Source organism: Dreissena polymorpha, chromosome 1, assembly GCF_020536995.1.
Source record: "Dreissena polymorpha isolate Duluth1 chromosome 1, UMN_Dpol_1.0, whole genome shotgun sequence".
NCBI lineage: Eukaryota > Metazoa > Mollusca > Bivalvia > Myida > Dreissenidae > Dreissena > Dreissena polymorpha.
The window spans coordinates 174753542-174776988 of record NC_068355.1 but is presented as its reverse complement, the minus strand read 5'-3'; the positions used below and the strand labels follow the sequence as shown (position 1 = coordinate 174776988).

At 38.4% G+C, this 23447-nt stretch overlaps 1 protein-coding gene across 1 annotated transcript in view; it reads right to left on the bottom strand.

The window, feature by feature from the left end:
* LOC127861967 (inactive phospholipase C-like protein 2) overlaps positions 1-23447 on the bottom strand; it is a 138205-nt gene that overhangs the window by 3158 nt on the left and 111600 nt on the right. The window contains exons 16-25 of the mRNA XM_052400764.1: positions 19493-19671; positions 15896-16034; positions 15534-15680; positions 12840-12937; positions 10742-10843; positions 8417-8602; positions 6339-6407; positions 5714-5767; positions 5364-5456; positions 127-222 (exon numbers count right to left, since the gene is read on the bottom strand). Coding sequence (XP_052256724.1) covers positions 127-222; positions 5364-5456; positions 5714-5767; positions 6339-6407; positions 8417-8602; positions 10742-10843; positions 12840-12937; positions 15534-15680; positions 15896-16034; positions 19493-19671 — 1163 coding nt within the window. The remainder of the gene's footprint in view (positions 1-126; positions 223-5363; positions 5457-5713; positions 5768-6338; positions 6408-8416; positions 8603-10741; positions 10844-12839; positions 12938-15533; positions 15681-15895; positions 16035-19492; positions 19672-23447) is intronic.

Genomic DNA, 23447 nt, shown 5'->3' with positions numbered 1-23447 from the left:
TTAATGCCTCCCACAAGGTGTGATCATAAAAATACAGCAAAATGTAACAGGGTTCTTCAGAATGACTCTTAATGTCTGGCAAAGCCAACTTCGGATGTGCACAAGAGCCGGGCACTAGTTGAGTACCTGTCTTATATACTCCTGGCACTCCTTCTTGGCCTGCAGAAGTAGATCTGCCTGCCCTTGCAGAACTCGGATGTTCCACGAAAAGTTCTCTATTGCCTGGGGGACAGAAACAATGTAATAGTGTTCATTTAATGTCAGTGCAGAAACACATGTTGCAGGTCTATGATGAATCCATTAAGCTCTGAAAGGTTAACATAATTATCATCATGATCCCATTATGAAGTCAAATCTTAGATTTGCACAAATGTTATCATGTTTTTGAAATAACATGTAATAACACTAATTGTTGTTGGTATCGTCCAATGGTACAAATAACTAAAACTGTCACTGTTATCCCTGAAATACCCAGCATGCAACTTTATCAGTAGTTATTGACAATTCAGTTTAAGTAACTGGTTTCCCAACAATGCTTACTTTCAAGGAATAAATGTTTAACTTGATTCCTCATAGCATAGTCACGATATGCCCAGGACAAAATTTGAAAACAAAAATTCACAAGTCTGATAACTGTCAGTTTATGCAAGCAGGTGAATAGTTTTTAGGCACTGTACTTCCCTCCATAGAGGTCTATCCACGTATTAAGTTAATACATCTTACCAGATTCAAGAAATGCTCCAGATAAAATTCAAGTAAATAAACTAAGAACAAACAAAAATATGGAAGCAAGTGATAAGGCCCTGAAGTACTCTACATCCCCTCAATGAGATATATTTACCAATCTAGTTTGCAAATGATATGTCTTCTTGTATTGTAGATATGCTCTAGACAATATTAAAATAACAAGAGTTCCTCGGTCAGACACATATGCCCCCAAAACAGGGCTTTGAACTAGTGATCCCAATTTCAATAGGGGTCATTTACTGTTCAAGACCAATGCACATGTGAAGAATCAAGTCAATCTTTCAATTCCTTGATGAGTTATTGATCGGAAACAATTTTCACACTTACTGTGACAGTGACCTTGACCTTTAAACTAGTGACCCCAATTTCAATAGGGGTCAACAACTGTTCAAGGCCAATACACATGGGCAGTATCAAGCAAATCAGTCGATTCCTTGACAAGTTATTGATTAGAAACAATTTTCCCAATTATTGTGACAGTGACTATGACCTTTGATTCTTACCTTGGAAAGTTTCTTGCCCTTGAATCCTGCCTGCTGACTGATGGACTCCAGTTCCTCATGCCAATCCAGCCCTACTCTATGACTCTTACCTTGGACACGTTCTTGCCCTTGACCCATGCCTGCTGACTGATTGACTGCAGTTTCTCATTCCAATCCAGCCCCACTCTCTGACTCTTACCTTGGGCAGTTTCTTGACCTTGAGCCATGCCTGCTGACTGATGGACTCCAGTTCCACATGCCAATCCAGCTTTACTCTCTGACTCTTACCTTGGACAGTTTCTTGACCTTGAGGCCCCGCCTGCTGACTGATGGACTCCAGTTCCTCAATCCAATCCAGAATTACTCTCTGACTCTTACCTTGGACAGTTTCTCGACCTTGAGCCCTGTCTGCTGACTGATGGACTCCAGTTTCTAATGCCAATTCAGCCCCACTCTCTGACTCTTACCTTGGAAAGTTTCTTGCCCTTGAGCCATGCCTTGGAAAGTTTCTTGCCCTTGAGCCCTGCATTCTGACTGATGGACTTCAGTTTCACATGCCAAACCAGCCACACTCTCTGACTCTTACTTCGGAACGTTTCTTGCCCTTGAGCCATGACCTTGGACAGTTTCTTGCCCTTGAGCCCTGTATGCTGACTGATGGACTCCAGTTCCACATGCCAATCCAGCGTTACTCTCTGACTCTTACCTTGGACAGTTTCTTACCCTTGAGCCCTGCCTGCTGACTGTGACTAATGGACTCAAGATCCACATTCCAATCCAGCCCTACTCTCTGACTCTTACCTTGGACAGTTTCGTGCCCTTGAGTCCTGCCTGCTGACTGATGGACTCCAGTTCCTCATGCCAATCCAGCCCCACTCTCTGACTCTTACCTTGGACAGTTTCTTGACCTTGAGCCCTGCATGCTGACTGATGGACTCCAGTTTCTCATGTCAATCCAGCCTTACTCTTTGACTCTTACCTTGGACAGTTTCTTGACATTGAGTCCTGCCTGCTGACTGATGGACTCCAGTTCCTCATGACAATCCAGCCCCACTCTCTGACTCTTACCTTGGACAGTTTCTTGACATTGAGTTCTGCCTGCTGACTGATGGACTCCAGTTCCTCATGTCAATCCAGCCCCACTCTCTGACTCTTACCTTGGACAGTTTCTTACCCTTGAGCCATGCCTGCTGACTGATGGACTCCAGTTCCTCATGTCAATCCAGCTTTACTCTCTGACTCTTACCTTGGACAGTTTCATAACCTTGAGCCATGCTTGCTAACTGATGGACTCCAGTTCCTCATGCCAATCTAGCCTTACTCTCTGACTCTTACCTTGGACAGTTTCATAACCTTGAGCCATGCCTGCTGACTGATGGACCCCAGTTCCTCATGTCAATCCAGCTTTACTCTCTGACTCTTACCTTGGACAGTTTCTTGCCCTTGTGCCCTGCCTGCTGACTGATGGACTCCAGTTCCTCATGTCAATCCAGCCCCACTCTCTGACTCTTACCTTGGACAGTTTCTTGCCCTTGTGCCCTGCCTGCTGACTGATGGACTCCAGTTCCTCATGTCAATCCAGCCCCACTCTCTGACTCTTACCTTGGACAGTTTCTTGTCCTTGAGCCATGCCTGCTGACTGATGGACTCCAGTTCCTCATGTCAATCTAGCTTTACTCTCTGACTCTTACCTTGGACAGTTTCATAACCTTGAGCCATGCCTGCTGACTGATGGACTCCAGTTCCTCATGTCAATCTAGCTTTACTCTCTGACTCTTACCTTGGACAGTTTCATAACCTTGAGCCATGCCTGCTGACTGATGGACCCCAGTTCCTCATGTCAATCTAGCCTTACTCTCTGACTCTTACCTTGGACAGTTTCATAACCTTGAGCCATGCCTGCTGACTGATGGACTCCAGTTCCTCATGCCAATCTAGCTTTACTCTCTGACTCTTACCTTGGACAGTTTCTTAACCTTGAGCCATGCATGCTGACTGATGGACCCCAGTTCCTCATGTCAATCCAGCCTTACTCTCTGACTCTTACCTTGGACAGTTTCTTGCCCTTGAGTCCTGTCTGCTGACAGTGACTGATGGACTCCAGTTCCACATTCCAATCCAGGGCTAGCGCTGGCCCAAAATTTCTTTGAGCCAAACAGATTTCATTTTTCGGCGTGCGAAAAGTGGTTTTGAAATAATAATATATACTATCAACTTGTTCAAATTTCTTTTTATGACAACAAGGGCATATCACATATAATATAACATGCAGTTTTCAATATAGAAATAATTATTATGGTTCTTTTCAAAGTACAAACATAAATTAATGTGTACATGTACACTTAACAGTGGAGTATGTTGTCCTAAATTTGAAATCCTGAAAATTAGGCCGGAGGTCTTACAACCAGGAACCCAACAGGAATAAAGAGCAAAGCCACCCACCCCACCCAGAGACTTACAAATTGTTATTTGTTATAGTCTTTTCAATTGCAATTTCAAGTGAATACAATTCTAAATTATATAAAAAAACATCGTCTGTATTACCACATGTGTATTCCGCATTCTATTTCTTCTATAAAGAACTCCGAAAATAAATTTAAATCAGCGAAAAATAATGTTTCCGAAAACGACAGTCCGAAAAATTGTACGCGTTCTGCACTTGAAATAAATTTTGCATATCGTTTGATTGCAGAAAATGAAAAGTGGCCTAGCAAATACGTAATAAATTTACCATTTGGTTGACATTTTTCTTCACAATAGCATAGCTTGTGGGTAATACAACTTTATTATCACCTTTTATTTCAAACGATAACGTCGATAATCGTCAGAAAGGTGTAACATCATAAACATAGAACTAATTATTTAATGATCATTCTTTAATTTAGATCGATAGTCGGTAGACAGGTCTAAAGTGATCAGCTGGGAAATTATTTATTGTTTCTCTTGTCATTTGTTTATCTTTAAATACGACGTTTGCAATCGGCTGATAAATTGTTGGCAGACGACAATATCAACCACAGGTGGTTAGCGTGTGGCTATGATATTAATTAGTGAAAACATCATTTTGAATGATAAATAATCATATTATAACGAAAAATTAAATTTTATGAAAAAAAAAATTCACTATCAAATTAATGTATAACGATGCACCCCGTTTTGGGGTGATTTTGAGTTGCATACCTTGTTATATATATTTGCTAGTAAATTATTTTTTTCAGAAAAGATAATTTTTTGTTATAATATGATTATTTATCATTCAAAATGATGTTTTCACTAATTAATATCATAGCAACACGCTAACCACCTGTGATATCAACTGTGTATTCCGAGTGTCTACACATGATTGACCCAATATTATGTGTGAGAGAAATCAATGTTGATTGGCCAACTACCACGTGCGCTTCAATAACAATAAGGTCATGCGATGTCTCATGTTATGGTGCACCCCAGTTTTCGTTTATTGTTCAATTTGTGAACACTTTTAATGAAACAAAGAGAAAACTATAGAAAACCAGTCTGGATTTAAATGGCTGATAATTTCAATGAAGATTTGCGAGATTTTAGCATTTTCACAAATCAGAATTTTCTTGAGCCAATTTCTCAATATTTTCGCAAATGGCTCAAATGGCGAACAACAGCGCGAGCCCTGCAATCCAGCCTTACTCCGTGACTCTTTCCTTGGACAGTTTCTTGCCATTGAGTCCTGCCCGCTGACTGATGGACTCCAGTTCATCATGCCAATCAAGCCTTACTCTCTGACACTTACCTTGGACAGTTTCTTGACCTTGAGCCATGCCTGCTGACTGTGACTGATGGACTCCAGTTCCTCATGCCAATCCAGCCCCACTCTCTGACTATTACCTGGGACAGTTTCTTGCCCTTGAGTCCTGCTTGCTGACTGATGGACTCCAGTTCCTCATGCCAATCCAGCCTAACTCTCTGACACTTACCTTAGACAGTTTCTTGTCCTTGAGCCCTGCCTGCTGACTGTGGCTGATGGACTCCAGTTCCTCATGCCAATCTAGCCTTACTCTCTGACTCTTACCTTGGACACGTTCTTGCCCTTGAGTCCTGCCTGCTGACTGATGGACTCCAGTTCCTCATGACAATCCAGCCCCACTCTCTGACTCTTACCTTGGACAGTTTCTTGCCCTTGAGCCCTGCCTGCTGACTGATGGACTCCAGTTCCTCATGCCACTCTAGTCCCGCTCTCTGACTCTGCAACAGCTGCAGGACAACATAACATGAAAGTGTCTCAATAACAAAAGGGTTTTCGATGCAATTCAGCTTTAATTGCTATGTTTACACTAACATGATTCTTCTTGGTGTTTGATGGATTCACCAGTTACAAAAATTATTTGCTCTGCAATTTGTCTTACTTGATTCTATAATAATTTAAAGTAAATTTTGCATCCAATTATTACACTTGTTTCTCTAATAATAAGTACATTTTTTTATTGAAGTGCTATTATTTATTAACTTACCCTTTCATATACACCATCTGCATTCTCTATGAGGCCTTTGCACTCAGCAACTAACTGAAATGAAAGGAATGCACTTAATACTTAATTTGGGTTCCCAACAATTCGTCACAAAGAGTTGAAATCTGGCCTACACTTAATTTGGGTTCCCAACAATTCGTCACAAAGAGTTGAAATCTGGCCTACAGACCTACTGTTTATTTTTTACTCCAATTTGCTATGTTTCCATCTAGACAGGGGCATCATGAAAGCAAATATTCTCAGCAAGTTGCACAAAGTTATCTGACAAAAAGTGAATCCAAAAGCACACCATGTGTATGTTTATTTGCTCTGGTGAGCTAATGAAAGATGAGAGTTTCAAAACAGTGAAGGATTAGTTAATCACACTTATGGTCAACTGTTCAGGCATTTCCAGACGAGAAGAAAAAGTTGACATTCAACTAAATGATTGACATCTGTAAAACTAGTTATAAGTGTATCTTAATATTTTAAAGTCACAACTACCAAATAAATGTTTAAGCAAAGTTAATTTTAAAATTGAGCTTTTAGTTGGGAATAAAACATTTTTTGCAAAATTGATTTTTTATACATATTAATCTCACAACAAAACAACAGCAATCTAACCTACCATGTCGAAAGACATCAGTGCTTTCTTTAGTATGTCAGGAAGATTCCCTTCTGCATCAAGCACAGGGTACTACAATCATACAGAAATCATCACAGGTTAAAGTTAAACAAGTGCTCCACTGTCGGAGACATATGCCCCCCCCCCCAATGGCCTTGACAGTGACCTTTGATCTAGTAACCTCAAAATCAATAGGGGTCATCTGCCAGTCATGACCAATGTACCTATGAAGTTTCATGATCCTAGGCCTAAGCGTTCTTGATTTATCATCCAGAAACCATTTGGTGGACGGACAGACCGACATGTGCAAAACAATATACCCCCTCTTCTTCGAAGGAGGGCATAAAACAGAGATAAGGTGAAGAAAATGAGTTCAAATACATTCATAGGACACAAACAAACATGATCTTAAGCATCAATATATAACAAATCAAGCAATTTTATATGACTAGTTATTATTTTGTAATTTTACTTGTTTTAAAGGATAAAACAATGCGTCAGGACTGGTGTGGCGTTTTAATTCAAAAATCATAATATTTCTGCATGTAATTTAATAATAATTGGGAATGTAGAAAGAATTATAATAACAAGAATACAAATTTGCAATAATATTGTTGTTTGACTCATAAATGCTCTACAAAGTCCTAATTAAGAAAATAAAGTAGTCAATGTCTGCATTTTAAAGGAATAAGCACTATGAAGGCCTACAAACTCTTCCTGGACCTAGAAGGCACTATTAAGTTCCTAAATAAAATCACAATCCATTTTTTGATTGGCCATTAAAGTAAAGAACATGTTTTTTTTACAACCATGTTAACTCCGCAAACTACACTCAAAGCCATAATAGACAGAATCTTTTTCTGAATGTCAAAGGAAGTAAATTTGTTTTTGTTTTTTTCAAGCAATTGTATAATGCATTTGTCTGCACAACTGTCACAAAAGGTACCCGATAGCATGAAAAATAGTGAGGAACTATTTTCTTCCTCCCTTTAGTTTGCATTGGATAGAACTATGATCTTTGTGAAGCGCTGCAAAGTCACAATACTTTCAACCGCCTCTTTATGTGATCGACTGCTGGAGCGCCGCCTCTTTATGTGATCCACTGCTGGAGCGCCGCCTCTTAATGTCATCCAATGCTGGAGCGCCGCCTCTTTATGTCATCCATTGCTGGAGCGCCGCCTCTTTATGTTATCCACTGCTGGAGCGCCGCCTCTTTATGTCATCCACTGCTGGAGGGTTTTAATTTGCAAGTTATGTCCTGCGGCTTTAGTGAAACTGCCTTCAGAATTGTTGTTTACAAGTTTCTCTTCAGTGATGAAACTGCCTTCAGAATTGTTGTTTACAAGTTTCTCTTCAGTGATGAAACTGCCTTCAGAATTGTTGTTTACAAGTTTCTCTTCAGTGATGAAACTGCCTTCAGAATTGTTTTTTACAAGTTTCTCTTCAGTGATGAAACTGCCCTCAGAATTGTTGTTTACAAGTTTCTCTTCAGTGATGAAACTGCCTTCAGAATTGTTGTTTACAAGTTTCTCTTCAGTGATGAAACTGCCTTCAGAAATGTTGTTTACAAGTTTCTCTTCAGTGATGAAACTGCCTTTAGAATTGTTGTTTACAAGTTTCTCTTCAGTGATGAAACTGTCTTCAGAATTGGTGTTTACAAGTTTCTCTTCAGTGATGAAACTGCCTTCAGAATTATTGTTTACAAGTTTCTCTTCAGTGATGAAACTGCCTTCAGAATTGTTGTTTACAAGTTTCTCTTCACACATGACTTGCACATAGCACAATCAAATTTCCTTGAGCTACTCATAATGCAACAGTTTGAAAGATGCAAGCCACCAAGAGTTGTAACATGTGGATGATGTGATTGAAATTAAGTTAATATCAATGACAGCTTTATCCAGGCAATGCTAATATAAAGCTAACTTTACTCATCAAAGGTTTATGGTGACAAAGCAGGCTTGACAATGGCATGAAATACCCTGCCTCACTTTCATACTCATCAAAAATAATTTAGCTAAATGATTCAAGTTAAGAACGTTTTGGCAAGCAATCTACCCACTGGACGAGAGGAAAACACTGACCTCCCCCTGCATGTAGAGGCTGAGTGCTGCCTGGTCCGAGGAGCTGGACACTCGCGTGCTCAGCAGACGGATACACTGCTTGAGGTTGGCGATCTGTGAGAGGCCACACACCTCCTTGAAGTCAGACAGAGCTGTCTGCACGTTATCACGCAGGTCCGTGCCATCTCTCAGTGGCTGAATGGCAATCTGCAATCAAGAGAAGTGAGATGTTATCAGTGACTGAAAGGCAATCTGCAATCAAGAGGTGTGAGGCGTAATCAGTGGCTGAATGGCAATCTGCAATCAAGAGATGTAAGATGTTATCAGTGACTGAAAGGCAACCTTCAATCAAGAGGTGTGAGACGTAATCAGTGGCTGAATGACAATCTACAATCAAGATGTGTGAGACATAATCAGTGACTGAATGGCAATCTGCAATCAAGATGTGTGAGACATAATCAGTGGCTGAATGACAATCTGCAATCAAGATGTGTGAGACGTAATCAGTGGCTGAATGGCAATCTGCAATCAAGATGTGTGAGACATAATCAGTGGCTGAATGGAAACCTGCAATCAAGATGAGTAAGACGTAATCAGTGGCTGAATGGCAATCTGCAATCAAGATGTGTGAGACGTAATCAGTGGCCGAATGGCGATCACTAAGAAAAACAAGAGCACCGCCTTGCGGGTGCAGACCGCTCATCTATTTTCTTTTTAAAGGTGAAGGGACTCTCATTTTCAATCACAAAGGAGGGAGGGGTGGAGTGAAGAGCGGTGCATTGTGTGGGGGTGTGGACATTTATTACATTATCTTCCAAAAATGCGAAAAAAAGGGAAAAAAAAATCGGGGTGGGGGGGTGGGGGTGGTGGGGGGTGGGTGGGGATTCTTGGGTGCGATGGTAGGACGGTATTTCAAACATAAAATAATAAAAATAAATGTTTGTGTTTTTTAACCGTTTCAAAAAAAAAATTGGGGGGGGGGGGTGAGGTGGGGGGGGGGGGGGTATAGTGTGAGGGTGTGGTGGTAATTTGTGAGATGATCTTAAAAAAAAAAATTGGACGGTATTTCAAACATAAAATAATCAAAACAAATAGTTTTGTTTTTGAACCGTTAAAAAAAAAATTGGGGAGGGGGTGGGGTGGGGTGGGGGGGTATAGTGTGAGGGTGTGGTGGTCATTTGTGAGATGATCTTAAAAAAAAAAATAAAAAAAAAAAAAGGGGGGGGGGGGGGGGCACGGGCGATGGTTTGGGTGGAGTCTATTGTGGTATGTCAGGTAAGAGTAGTTTTGTCAAAGTATCAATCAAATCTAATCAAAAATAAAGAAGTTATGGCAATTTTAGCGAAATTTAATAATTTGACCTTGAGAGTCAAGGTCATTCAAAGGTCAAGGTAAAATTCAACTTGCCAGGTACAGTAACCTCATGATAGCATGAAAGTATTTGAAGTTTGAAAGCAATAGCCTTGATACTTAAGAAGTAAAGTGGATCGAAACACAAAATTTAACCATACATTCAAAGTTACTAAGTCAAAAAAGGGCCATAATTCCGTAAAAATGACATCCAGAGTTATGCAACTTGTCCTTTTACTGTACCCTTATGATAGTTTGCGAGTGTTCCAAGTATGAAAGCAATATCTATGATACTTTAGGGGTATAGTGGACCAAAACACAAAACTTAACCAAACTTTCAATTTTCTAAGTATAAAGGGCCCATAATTCCGTCCAAATGCCAGTCAGAGTTACATAACTTTGCCTGCACAGTCCCCTTACGATAGTTAGTAAGTGTTGCAAGTATGAAAGCAATAGCTTTGATACTTAAGGAATAAAATGGACCTAAACACAAAACTTAACCAAAATTTTCAATTTTCTAAGTATAAAAAGGGCACATAATTCTGTCAAAATGCACGCCAGAGTTATCTAACTTTGCCTGCCCAGTCCCCTCATGATAGTAAGTAAGTGTACCAAGTTTGAATGCAATAGCATTGATACTTTCTGAAAAAAGTGGACCTAAACGCAAATCTTACCCAAAATTTTCAATTTTCTAAGTATAAAAAGGGCACATAATTCAGTCAAAATGCACGCCAGAGTTATCTAACTTTGCCTGCCCAGTCCCCTCATGATAGTAAGTAAGTGTACCAAGTTTGAATGCAATAGCATTGATACTTTCTGAGAAAAGTGGACCTAAACGCAAAACTTAACCGGACGCCGACGCCAAGGTGATGACAATAGCTCATAATTTTTTTTCAAAAAATAGATGAGCTAAAAAAAGTGATTATACAGTCTCAATATGAGAATATGTCTTGAACAAGAAGAAAATACCAACAACTACGAATTACCCTTCAATACCTTGAATGTTTCGTCAATGTTCTTCACCCCTATGGCTTTCATGCTGGTGTAGTCTTTTTTCCGCTTTGCCTTTTTTACTGACATTCCTCTTCGATGGGACTTCTATAAATAAATAGAAACAAGAGCTGTCACCATAGGGTGAGTTATGCCCCCTATAAACGCTTGGTAGAAGTAATGAGCTTTTTTCGAAACCTAAACGCAGATTTCGAAACCTAAACGCGGACCCTTAGTTCAAGGTTAAGGTCACAGGGGTCAAAATTTGTGTGCTTATGGAAAGGACTTGTCCATATACACATGCATGCCAAATATGAAATTGCTATCTTAAGCGACATAGAAGTTATGAGCATTTTTCGAAATCTAAACGCAAAGTGTGACGGACAGACGGACGGACAGTCCGATCACTATATGCCCTCCTTCGGGGGCATAAAAATGTCTTAGAATATCAAATTAAATCAGAAAGCCACATAAACTAGAGAACGGACACCATGCTAAATTCTTGAAATGCACTAAGTGACCCCGTGACCTAGTTTTTGACCTGGCATGACCTATATTCTAACTTGACCTAGATATTGTCTTGATACAACTTCTGACCAAGTTTGGTAAAGATCAGATGAAAACTACTTCAATTAGAGAGCGAACACCATGCTAAATCCTTGAAATGCACTAAGTGACCCCGTGACCTAGTTTTTGACCCAGCATGACCCATATTCAAACTTGACCTAGATATTGTCTTGATACAACTTCTGACCAAGTTTGGTAAAGATCAGATGAAAATTACTTCAATTAGAGAGCGGACACCATGCTAAATCCTTGAAATGCACTGAGTGACCCCGTGACCTAGTTTTTGACCCGGCATGACCAATACTCAAACTTGACCTAGATATTGTCAAGATACAACTTCTGACCAAGTTTGGTAAAGATCGGATGAAAACTATTTGAATTAGAGAGTGGACACGAAAAGTGTGACAGACTGACAGACAGACTGACGGACAGTGCAAAAACTATATACCCCATTTTCTTCGAAAAGGGGCATAAAAAAGATGGACCATCAATGACAGACTATAAACAAAACCTTTAACCTTTAATGTGTAGTCAGACAATGACAGACAAAAGACGATCACACATAGATCTCAGGTGAGCTAAAAACATTAATAAAATATTTAAATCAATCCTGCAGTTTTAGTAATAAAGCTTTGTTTCCAATTAAACAATTCATTCAATTTGACTTCAACTATACATTTTTGCAATGTGATTGCACAGATTTGAAAATTGAAAACTGTAAATAATCACAATTTGACTGTCAATTATCACAATTTATCTGTATGTAATCACAATTCATTTTATATATATATATATATATATATGTGGCCATAGCAACCAGAATTCTTGATGTAGGAACAAAATGAAATGACGTGCATAATCTCCATATTGCCATCTATCCATGTTTCAAGTTTCATGAAAAAATATGAAGAACTTTTAAAGTTATCGCAGGATCCAGAAAAGTGAGACGAACAGACAGACGGAGCGCAAACCATAAGTCCCCTCCAGTTTCACCATTACAGGACAATAATAGCTAATAGCTATTAGATTGGAAACTATAACTTGTATTGTTTTATATGCTGTTTTTACATGCAAAATATTTTTTATAAGTAATTCTTCTATATAAGAGTATATTTACTATTTTAATCCTTGGATATGCCAGTTTTGACCCAGTGCAATCATTTAATGAAATTTACTGGTGAATACATCATTTTACATTACAAATCTTGTACTTTCAAAGATGTACATTTATTTATTTGTTTTAATAAAGTACTTATTAGTTATAGTCATATTAAATATGTTTTCATTAGTTTTAAAGAAGATTATAAAAATCACGCATGCACAACTCCATATCATAAGAAACAAAGCATTTAAAGCTAAATGTTGTTTTAAGAAAACAGTAGCATAACTTCTCAAGACAAATATGAATCAATAGACAATTAAACTGATAGACTTTCAGAGTCATTCCATATACTTCCTTCACTTTGAGTAAAATCACTGTGATTTGCCTCTTTATTCAAGTACCGTAGGAACTAAGCACAACACCAACTTCACTTACCCCACCTCCACTCTTGTTGGTAATCGCAATGTGCACAAAAAGACAGCAATTCTCAATCAGGTCACCCGTATTAGACAACAAGCGAATATGGCGGTATCCTGAAATGGAACACACAATATGAGCATCAATCATCACAATATGAGCATCAATCATCACACTATGAGCATCAATCATCACAATATGAGCATCAATCATCACAATATGAGCATCAATCATCACAATATGAGCATCAATCATCACACTATGAGCATCAATCATCACACTATGAGCATCAATCATCACAATATGAGCATCAATCATCACAATATGAGCATCAATCATCACAATATGAGCATCAATCATCACAATATGAGCATCAATCATCACACTATGAGCATCAATCATCACAATATGAGCATCAATCATCACAATATGAGCATCAATCATCACACTATGAGCATCAATCATCACAATATGAGCATCAATCATCACAATATGAGCATCAATCATCACACTATGAGCATCAATCATCACACTATGAGCATCAATCATCACAATATGAGCATCAATCATCACACTATGAGCATCAATCATCACATTATGAGCATCAATCATCACAATATGAAAATCAGTCATCACACTATGAGCATCAATCATCACAATATGAGCATCAATCATCACACTATGAGCATCAATCATCACACTATGAGCATCAATCATCACACTATGAGCATCAATCATCACACTATGAGCATCAATCATCACAATATGAACATCAATCATCACACTATGAGCATCAATCATCACACTATGAGCATCAATCATCACAATATGAGCATCAATCATCACAATATGAGCATCAATCATCACAATATGAGCATCAATCATCACAATATGAGCATCAATCATCACAATATGAGCATCAATCGTCACAATATGAGCATCAATCGTCACAATATGCGCATCAATCATCACAATATGAGCATTAATCATCACACTTTGAGCATCAATCATCACAATATGAGCATCAATCATCACAATATGAGAATCAATCATCACAATATGAGCATCAATCATCACACTATGAGCATCAATCATCACAATATGAGCATCAATCATCACAATATGAGCATCAATCATCACAATATGAGCATCAATCATCACAATATGAGCATTAATCGTCACAATATGAGCATCAATCATCACAATATGAGCATCAATCATCACAATATGAGCATCAATCATCACAATATGAGCATCAATCGTCACAATATGAGCATCAATCATCACAATATGAGCATCAATCATCACAATATGAGCATCAATCATCACAATATGAACATCAATCAAACAACAAACAGTGCCTTGAGGATCTACAATATGGTTATACTTTCTTTTACTTTCTTTACTTACAAATATACAAAAGCCTCACTGAGGATAAACCAGCTTTGATGCATGTGCGTAAAGCATCATCCCAAATTAAGCAGAGCCATCCGCACACGCTTATCAGAACAAACTTTCCGCCTTAATTAACTGGGTTTTCTGGATTTTCGCTAAGAACAGACTTCCTTGAAAAAAAAATACAACTAGAACTCCACGAGTTGGATGTGTCGCCTGATGGTAGCATACCTAAGTTACTTGTTTACTAGTATATCAGGGATGGGACATTACTTCTTAATGTTGTTACAATCAAACTGTTAGCCTTTTTTTTCCTATTTAGTAACATATTGAATAAGCAAAACTTTGTTTAATGAATGACCAAAATAATTTTGTATGAATATTGTAAATCTGATAGCAAACAGACAAAAACACACAGACAGGCCAAACACAATATGCCCTCCTTTGTGCTATACTTTGTGAATTCTCTTCAATTCTAAACTGCTATCCACACAGGTTTGTGGTGGCTGTAGTACGTTTCTAGTTCACCAACATCTTAATAACTGTCAAAGTTCACAAATATCAAATCGTTTATTATTATCATTATTATAAATGTTTAAAGCAAAGCTCAATACATAGTAGTTACAAACCTTTTTTGGGTTGCAGTCGCAGAGTTCGAAATCTAACCGTGGACCCTAAGTTCAAGGTCAAGGTCACAGGGGTCAAAACTTTTATGCGCATGGAAAGGTCTTGTCCAGATATACATGCATACCAAATATGACAGCAATATCTGAAGTGACACAGAAGTTATGAGCCTTTTTCGAAAAGTGTGACGCCGCAGACGCCGACACAAGTAATACATATATGTCCCCTGACCATAGTCAGGCGACACAATAAAAGCAGAAAGTTTGGATGCTGATGCAGATTGTGCAGTCTGCACAGGCTAGTTTGGATGCTGATGCAGATTGTGCAGTCTGCGCAGGCTAATCTTGGTCAACACATTACCCACATGCATTATGGACCCATTTTCCCAGGGCAGGCTCATACTTCTGTTTTTTGTGGGTTTCCAGCATCTCAGAGATAGAAATAGAGTTCATCATAGGCAACTTTATTTCATGTGAATTGACATAACTCTGTTTCTTTCAATTTCTATGTAAAAAATCTATATTTAAGTTTTTATAACCTATCAATTTTTTATAGCAACATTTTAAACCTTATAAGATAAGACAAACACAGAAACCATTATTGATTATGGTCAACAGTGTAACTTTGTGAACTAAATCTAAAAAGGTGCAATAATCAAGCCAATAGCTATATTTGGCTAGGTTCCCAGCTCACCTGTTTGCATACATTCAAATGGTATGGTGTATTGTCCAATAAACTCATCCCCAATGTAGTCATCGTCCAGAACACAGAACCGCACCAGTGCTAGCTCAGGCAAGTTGATTTGAAACTCAAAACTCTCATCGAATAGTGGATTGTAACCTGCACAACAACAAATATAATGATCAGCAACTGTGTTTCATTTGAAGTCAAAAATCAAGCATTTGTGTACACAGACATCGAAGTGGTAAAGAAATTGTTTAAAGCTGTTGAGGAAACAATACAATCATATTTTTTTACAAATCATGTAAAAATCTTTTATAAAAAAGCTAACATCAAAATGTAGGAAAATCACGCAAACAAGGGGCATAACCCACCATTGTGTGGCACAGTTTTGGTTCGTTCCTCAGCACAGTCAGCAGGTATTCCAAAGATCTCTATGGTAACATAGGGGTCGGTGACATCACCTCTGGCCCCAGAACCCTTGGGCTTCGGGAAGTATTGACCACTGATTATCTGACAATGAAATAAGCTGCTAAACAAGGGGATTGAAATGCAAACTTTATTTTTCTAAGGTTTGAAAAACATTAAATAGCAAATACAAATATATTATGCTCACAAAATTTATTGCTTGCAACAATCCATGTACGGTGCATTATTTTCAATGTCCAAAATACTATCGCATATTCAAACAATTTCTTTATCATAAAAATGAAAAGTAAACACTTAAGTTTTTTTTCGGCGTAGCTGTTTAACGTCACTTTTGCCCTTACCTGACCTTTGTAAGTGTCAAATAAAATTCAAATAAAATTTCCTGCGGCTAGACACGAATGAATACACTTCATTTATTCCATTGGCTGATTTGAGCATACCAACAGAACATTGGAAACATGACCGCATCTTTGTAACACTGTTTTACTGCGTGCTCAGCATGAAACAATTTTGTCTCTAATGAAAAGGCTTGATAGATATAACAGTTTTACACTCAACTCTTGACATAAATACAGTTTGTGCTTGCACCTTTTATTTTCAGAGGATCGCCAGCGCCAGAGCGTTTGTACTTGAAGGCTATGTTCTCGTATTTAGTAATTACTTCCATATTCCTGTCTGTGTAATAGTATATTTAAGTTCATAAAAGTATCGTTTTTCCCTACCTTGATATTCATTTTGGCCAAACCATTTTAAATTGTTTTCGAAATTGAACATTTAACATGTAAAAGAATAAAGTTTTAAAAAAGCCGTCGTTCCAGCAGTGGAAGCGTGGCCTCACTTTAATGCATTGCATTCCAACCGCAAGGTATCAGGGTCAGTTTACGGCCAGTAAAATAATTGTTATATAATATAGACGCTATTGCGTGAAAAAGATGAACTGGAATTTTCTTTAGGCCAGAAATATGTTAATGAAGATATTCAGCGATATAATTATGGTATGTAAATAATAGATTCTTAATGTGTTTTCAACAATACCATGATAAACAAGACTATTGCCCAGCAATATAAGTCCTCTACCGGCTCCACCATTGTCAGAAATTCCATATTTTTTTATATATTTGTTGCCATAGCAACCAGAATTTTTGACGTACGAACAAAATGAAATGACGTGCATAATGTCCATATTGCCATCTATCCATGTTTCAAGTTTCATGAAAAAATATTAAGAACTATAAAAGTTATCGCAGGATCCAGAAAAGTGTGACGGACGGACTGACAGACTGAGCGCAAACCATAAGTCCCCTCCGGTGAAACCGGTAAGGGACTAATATTATTTTTTATTAATTTAACAAGAATTACTCCACTATATTGACTACTGTAATGTATTAAGCATGAGCGCGATGATTCTCGATACTGTTAATAAGCTAATAAAAATATTAAGAACTTTGAAAGTTATCGCAGGATCCAGAAAAGTGTAACTGACTGACAGAGGGACAGAGCGCAAACCATAGGTCCCCTCCGGTGAAACCGGTAGGGGACAAAAAAATAATAGCACACTGATGATGCTGATTAATGAACTTCATGACCTGTGCAGAGATATTAATGAAGTTCTGTTGAATATGGCAAATATCCCAATTGAAGAAGGCAATTGGCCCTAAGGTGCTCACATGAGACCCTTAGGAACAAAACTATTATGACAAGGTAAGGATCAAAATAATGGAACAACTTTTATGAACAAGGGCTGTTTGTAAAACATGCATGCCCCCCATATGGGCTGTCAGTTGTAGTGGCAGCCAATGTGTGAATATGTTTTTTGTCACTGTGACCGTGACCTTTGACCTAGTGATCTGAAAATCAATAGGGGTTATCTGCCAGTCATGATCAATGTACCTATGAAGTTTCATGATCCTAGGCAGGTTTTTTTTTGGGCCCAATTTTATTGCTGAAATTTGGCTATATTCCCAATCGCAAAAAGTATACTTTTTTCTTAACCAAATTTTCAATTTACTAAGTATAAAAAGGGCACATAATTCTGTCAAAATGCATGCCAGAGTTATCTAACTTTGCCTGCCCAGTCCCCTCATGATAGTAAGTAAGTGTACCAAGTTTGAATGCAATAGCTTTGATACTTTATGAGAAAAGTGGACCTAAACACAAAACTTAACCAGATGCCGACGCCAAGGTGATGACAATAGCTCATAACTTTTTTTCAAATGACCTTGACCTTTGACCTAGTGACCTGAAAATCAATAGGGGTCATCTGCGAGTCATGATCAATGTACCTATGAAGTTTCATGATCCTAGGCCTAAGCGTTCTTTAGTTATCATCAGGAAACCATTTTACTATTTTGGGTCACCGTGACCTTGACCTTTGACCTGAAAATTGATAGGGGTCATTTGCGAGTCATGATCAATGTACCTATGAAGTTTCATGATCCTAGGCCTAAGCGTTCTTGAGTTATCATCTGGAAACCATTTTACTATTTCGGGTCACCATGACCTTGACCTAGTGACCTGAAAATCAATAGGGGTCATCTGCGAGTCATGATCAATGTACCTATGAAGTTTCATGATCCTAGGCCTAAGCGTTCTTGAGTTATCATCCGGAAACCATCTGGTGGACGGACATATGGACATACGGACATACATACAGACGGATCGACAAGAGCAAAACAATATACCCCCTCTTCTTCGAAGGGGGGCATATAACATAAATATTGAATTTCTAGGTCCATTTTTATCTTTGAACTCGGCTAAGATATTCTTATAACAAATGTTGTTATTGAGGTTCATGAAAATTATACAAAGAGTGACTTCTGGAGTATAAACATCCTGTTTTTATTTAACCAAAGTGACCATTTCTTGAGCTCACATGACCCAATTTTGAACTCACTCGTGATTTGATTTGGACAAATAATCTGACCAAGTTTCATGAAGATTGACAAATAAATTCGGCAATTAGTGTGATGACACTATATTCATTTAAGGAAAACTATAGCCATATTAAGAAAACTAAGCCAAGATGCTTGGAACAAAGTACCAGACCAAGTGTCGTGAAGAATGGACTGTAAATGAGACTTCTAGAGTGTTAACAAGGTTTTACTATTGCAATATAAGGAAAATTGCCCCGACCCTGGCGGCCATGGTTTCCAACCCACAAGATCACTAGATACATTTTTCAACTTGGATATTATTAAAACAATAATTGATCTGACAAAGTTTTATGAACTTTGGACTAAAAAGTTTTATGAAAATTGGACTGAAAATGTGACTGTTAATACTTATTTATTATAGCCATATAAGGGAAATTGCAACGCCCCCTGGCAGCCATGTTTTTCGAGGAACCTGAACCTTTTTAGAAATCAGCCAAGATATAATTAGAACTAATGTTCTGACCAAGTTTCATGAAGATTTGACAATAAACGTGGCCTTCAGAGTTTTAACAAGGTAAATGTTGAATACTCATTACGGACCTCAGGCATTTACAAAGATCACCATGTGCTCAGGAAGACTAAATACAAACAAACAGTGCGCCTGCATACCTTGATGTGCAGTATCTGTGGCGACACGCCGGGTATCACCTCCTTAGTGTTGGCACTGAAGTACGCTATCTCCTCCCGCATGATGGCAGGCTTGAGCACGAACCCACAGCCCCCATTCTTGTGAAACCAGCCATTGTACAGGTCCATCATCAGACCCGGCGTCTGGTAATTCAGGGCCACTGCAAAGGTGGCAGCCAGAACATGAACAAAATACAATGAAATTCAGCATGAACATTCAAGATTGATAACACCTCCCGACTGATGAGGCATGGCGCAATTGATATGTTTTCAGTCTATTGATCAGGAAGTCCCGAGTTTGATCCCAACTTATGAAATGTAAAGATCTTCTCTTATAACTACATATTCTGGTTCTACATAGGAAATGGGACTCAATTAAGTTTCAATAAGCTTTATGCTTTCGATGCATTCCAGCTAAAATTTAACTTTTTCAGTGCGGGAACCGAATTTTAAAGGCCTTTGCAAACAGTTTGGATCCAGATGAGACGCCACAGAACGTGGCGTCTCATCAGGATCCAAACTGTTTGCTATTCTGATAGTATTCTTTGAAAAAAATCGAAGAAAATGCTAATTTTAGAAATTCAGCAGACGACATTTTAGCAGAAGACAAATTTCCCAGCATGCAATCGAAACGCAAAAGCTGGAACTCTCCTCTTAGCACCCATTTTTTGATTCTATGTCAGTGATTTGTTTTTGCTTTTATTTTCCACAGTCTTGTGTCTCTTTGATTGGGAAAAGTAACGCGTTAGACCATTAAATTGGTAAAAATAGCATGATAGACCATGAAATTGGTAAAAATAGCATGAAACCATGAAATAAGGAAAACTAGGGCAATAGACAATGAAATCAGGAAAAATAGCGCAATAGACCATAAAATAGGGGAAAAAAGCGAAATGGACCATGAAATAGGGATAAATAGCGCAATAGACCATGAAATTGAGAAAAATAGCGTGATGAACAATGAAATTGGGAAAATGAAGCATTATGAATACGAAAATAAAAAACAGAATTAAAATTGTTATGAAGTGCATGTTTGACTGCAATTTTAAATATGAGAACCGTGGTTCCTAAGGCGCTCACCTGAGGCCCGAAAGGAACTAGACTATTTTGAAAAAGTGCAACTTGATTCATGAACATTGGACCAAAAAATGTGACTGCTAAAGTATAAACATGTTGTTAATTTTTTATTTGACCAAGTGACTAAGTTTTTGAGCTCAGCCCAGATTTAATTGGGACAAATGTTCTGACCAAAGTTTCATGAAGGTTGGCTGATAGATGTGACTACCGGTAATATAGCACCTACACATTTTCACTATAGCCTTATAAGGAATTGGTCTTAGCTCAACCTAGAAGTCATTACAACAAGATGTGTTGTGAAACACTGTGTCCCCCCGTATATTTCACCTTTGACCGTGAAGGATGACAGTGATCTTTCACCACTCAAAATGTGCAGCTCCATGAGATACACGTGCATGCCGAAAATCAAGTTGCTATGTTCAATATTGCAAAATTGTATACTAAATGAGCGATTTTGACCCATATATTTGACTTTGTCCTTGAAGGATAACCTGGACCTTTCACCACTCAAAATGTGCAGCTCCATGAGATACACATGCATGCCAAATATGAAGTTGCTATCTTCAATATTGCAAAAGTCATGGCAAATGTTAAAGTTTGATGCAAACCAACAAATCAACATACAGGGCAAAAACAATATATCCCCCTGTATAGACTGGCAGGGGCGTACCTAGGCATACGGCAGTACGCCTGTGCGTATAATTCAGTTTCAAACTTAAACAAGAGGGCCAAGATGGCCCTAGATCGCTCACCTGAGAGGAGTCGGTTCATTCAATCTTTACCAAATATCAAACTTGACCTAGATATTGTCGAGACAAACATCCTGGTCAACGTTCATCATTATTTCATCTGCGAGTCATGATCAATGTACCTATGAAGTTTCATGATCCTAGGCGTAAGCATTCTTGAGATATCATCCGGAAACCATTTTTCTAAGTTGAGTCACCGTGACCTTGACAGCCATTGTGTGAATACGTTTTTTGGCACTGTGACCTTAACCTTTGACCTAGTGACCTGATAATCAATAGGGGTCATCTGCGAGTCATGATCAATATACCTATGAAGTTTCATGAACCTAGGCATAAGCGTTCTTGAGTTATCATCCAGAAACCATTTTACTATTTCAGGTCATCGTGACTTTGACCTTTGACCTAGTGACCTGAAAATCAATAGGGGTCATCTTCGAGTCATGATCAATGTACCTATGAAGTTTTATGATCCTAGGCATAAGCATTCTTGAGTTATCATGTGGAAACCATTTTACTATTTTGGGTCACCGTGACCTTGACCTTTGACCTAGTGACCTGAAAATCAATAGGGGTCATCTACGAGTCATGATCAATGTACCTATGAAGTTTCATGATCCTAGGCCTAAGCGTTCTTGAGTTATCATCCGGAAATCATTTTACTATTTCGGGTCATCGTGACCTTGACCTTTGACCTAGTGACCTGAAAATTGATAGGGGTCATCTACAAGTTATGATCAATGTACCTATGAAGTTTCATGATCCTAGGCTAAGCGTTCTTGAGTTATCATCCGGAAACTATTTTACTATTTCGGATCATTGTGACCTTGACCATTGACCTAATGACCTGAAAATCAATAGGGGTCATCTGCGAGTCATGATCAATGTATCTATGAAGTTTCATTATTCTAGGCATAAGCGTTCTTGAGTTATCATCCGGAAACCATTTTACTATTTCGAGTCATCGTGACCTTGACCTTTGACGTAGTGACCTGAAAATCAATAGGGGTCATATGCGAGTCATGATCAATGTACCTATGAAGTTTCATGATCCTTGGCATAAGCGCTCTTGAGTTATCATCCGGAAACCATCTGGTGGACATTTTTTAACTCAACTCTCGTATCAAGGAAACAAATGTTCCGACCAAATTTCATGAAAATTGGGCCAAAAATGTGACTTCTACTATGTTTACATGTTTTCACTATATACATATAGAGAAAAATGCCCCTCTGGCGGCCATGTTTTTTCACCGATCCCGACCATTTTCAAACTCGTCTGAAATATCAATAAAACCAATATTTTGACCAACTTTCATGATGATTGGGCAAAAATGGTTACTTCTAGAGTGTTTACAAGGTTTCTCTATAGCCAAAAAGGGAAAACTGCCATTATATACATATAGAGAAAAATGCCCCGCCCACTGGCGGCCATGTTTATTCACTGATCTCAACCATTTTCGAAATTCATCTGAGACATCAATTGAACCAATGTTTTGACCAACTTTCATGATGATTGGCAAAAATTGTGACTTCTAGAGTGTTTACAACGTTTCTTAATAGCCAAATAAGGAAAACTGCCCTGCCCACTGGCGGCAATGTTTTTCAACGGATCGGAAACACTTTTGAACTCAAACAAGATATCATTAAGACAAACATTTTGACAAAGTTACATGAAGATCGGGCATGAAATGTGACTTCTACAGTGCTTACAAGGCTTTTTCTTTTTTTTGACCTAGTGACCTAGTTTTTGACCCGGCACAACCAAGTTTCGAACACGGCCGAGATTTCATTGGGACAAAGCTTCTGACCAAGTTTCATGAAGATGGGACAAGAAATGTGGCCTCTAGAGTGTTTACGAGCAAATGCTTACGGACGCACGGACAGACAGACGGACGGACATACGACGGACAAAGACGGGTCACAAAAGCTCACCTGAGCAATCAGGTGAGCTAAAATATGAAAACTCTTAAAATTCGAAAAATGCAATAAAAAGTGAGGGCTAAGGGGGGATAGGGGTATAATTATGTAAACAAGCAAACAAGACTTCAACTTTTAGAAAATAACAGTGGTTACAAAACACAATACAGTCCTAACTCCAAACATACGAAGTAAAG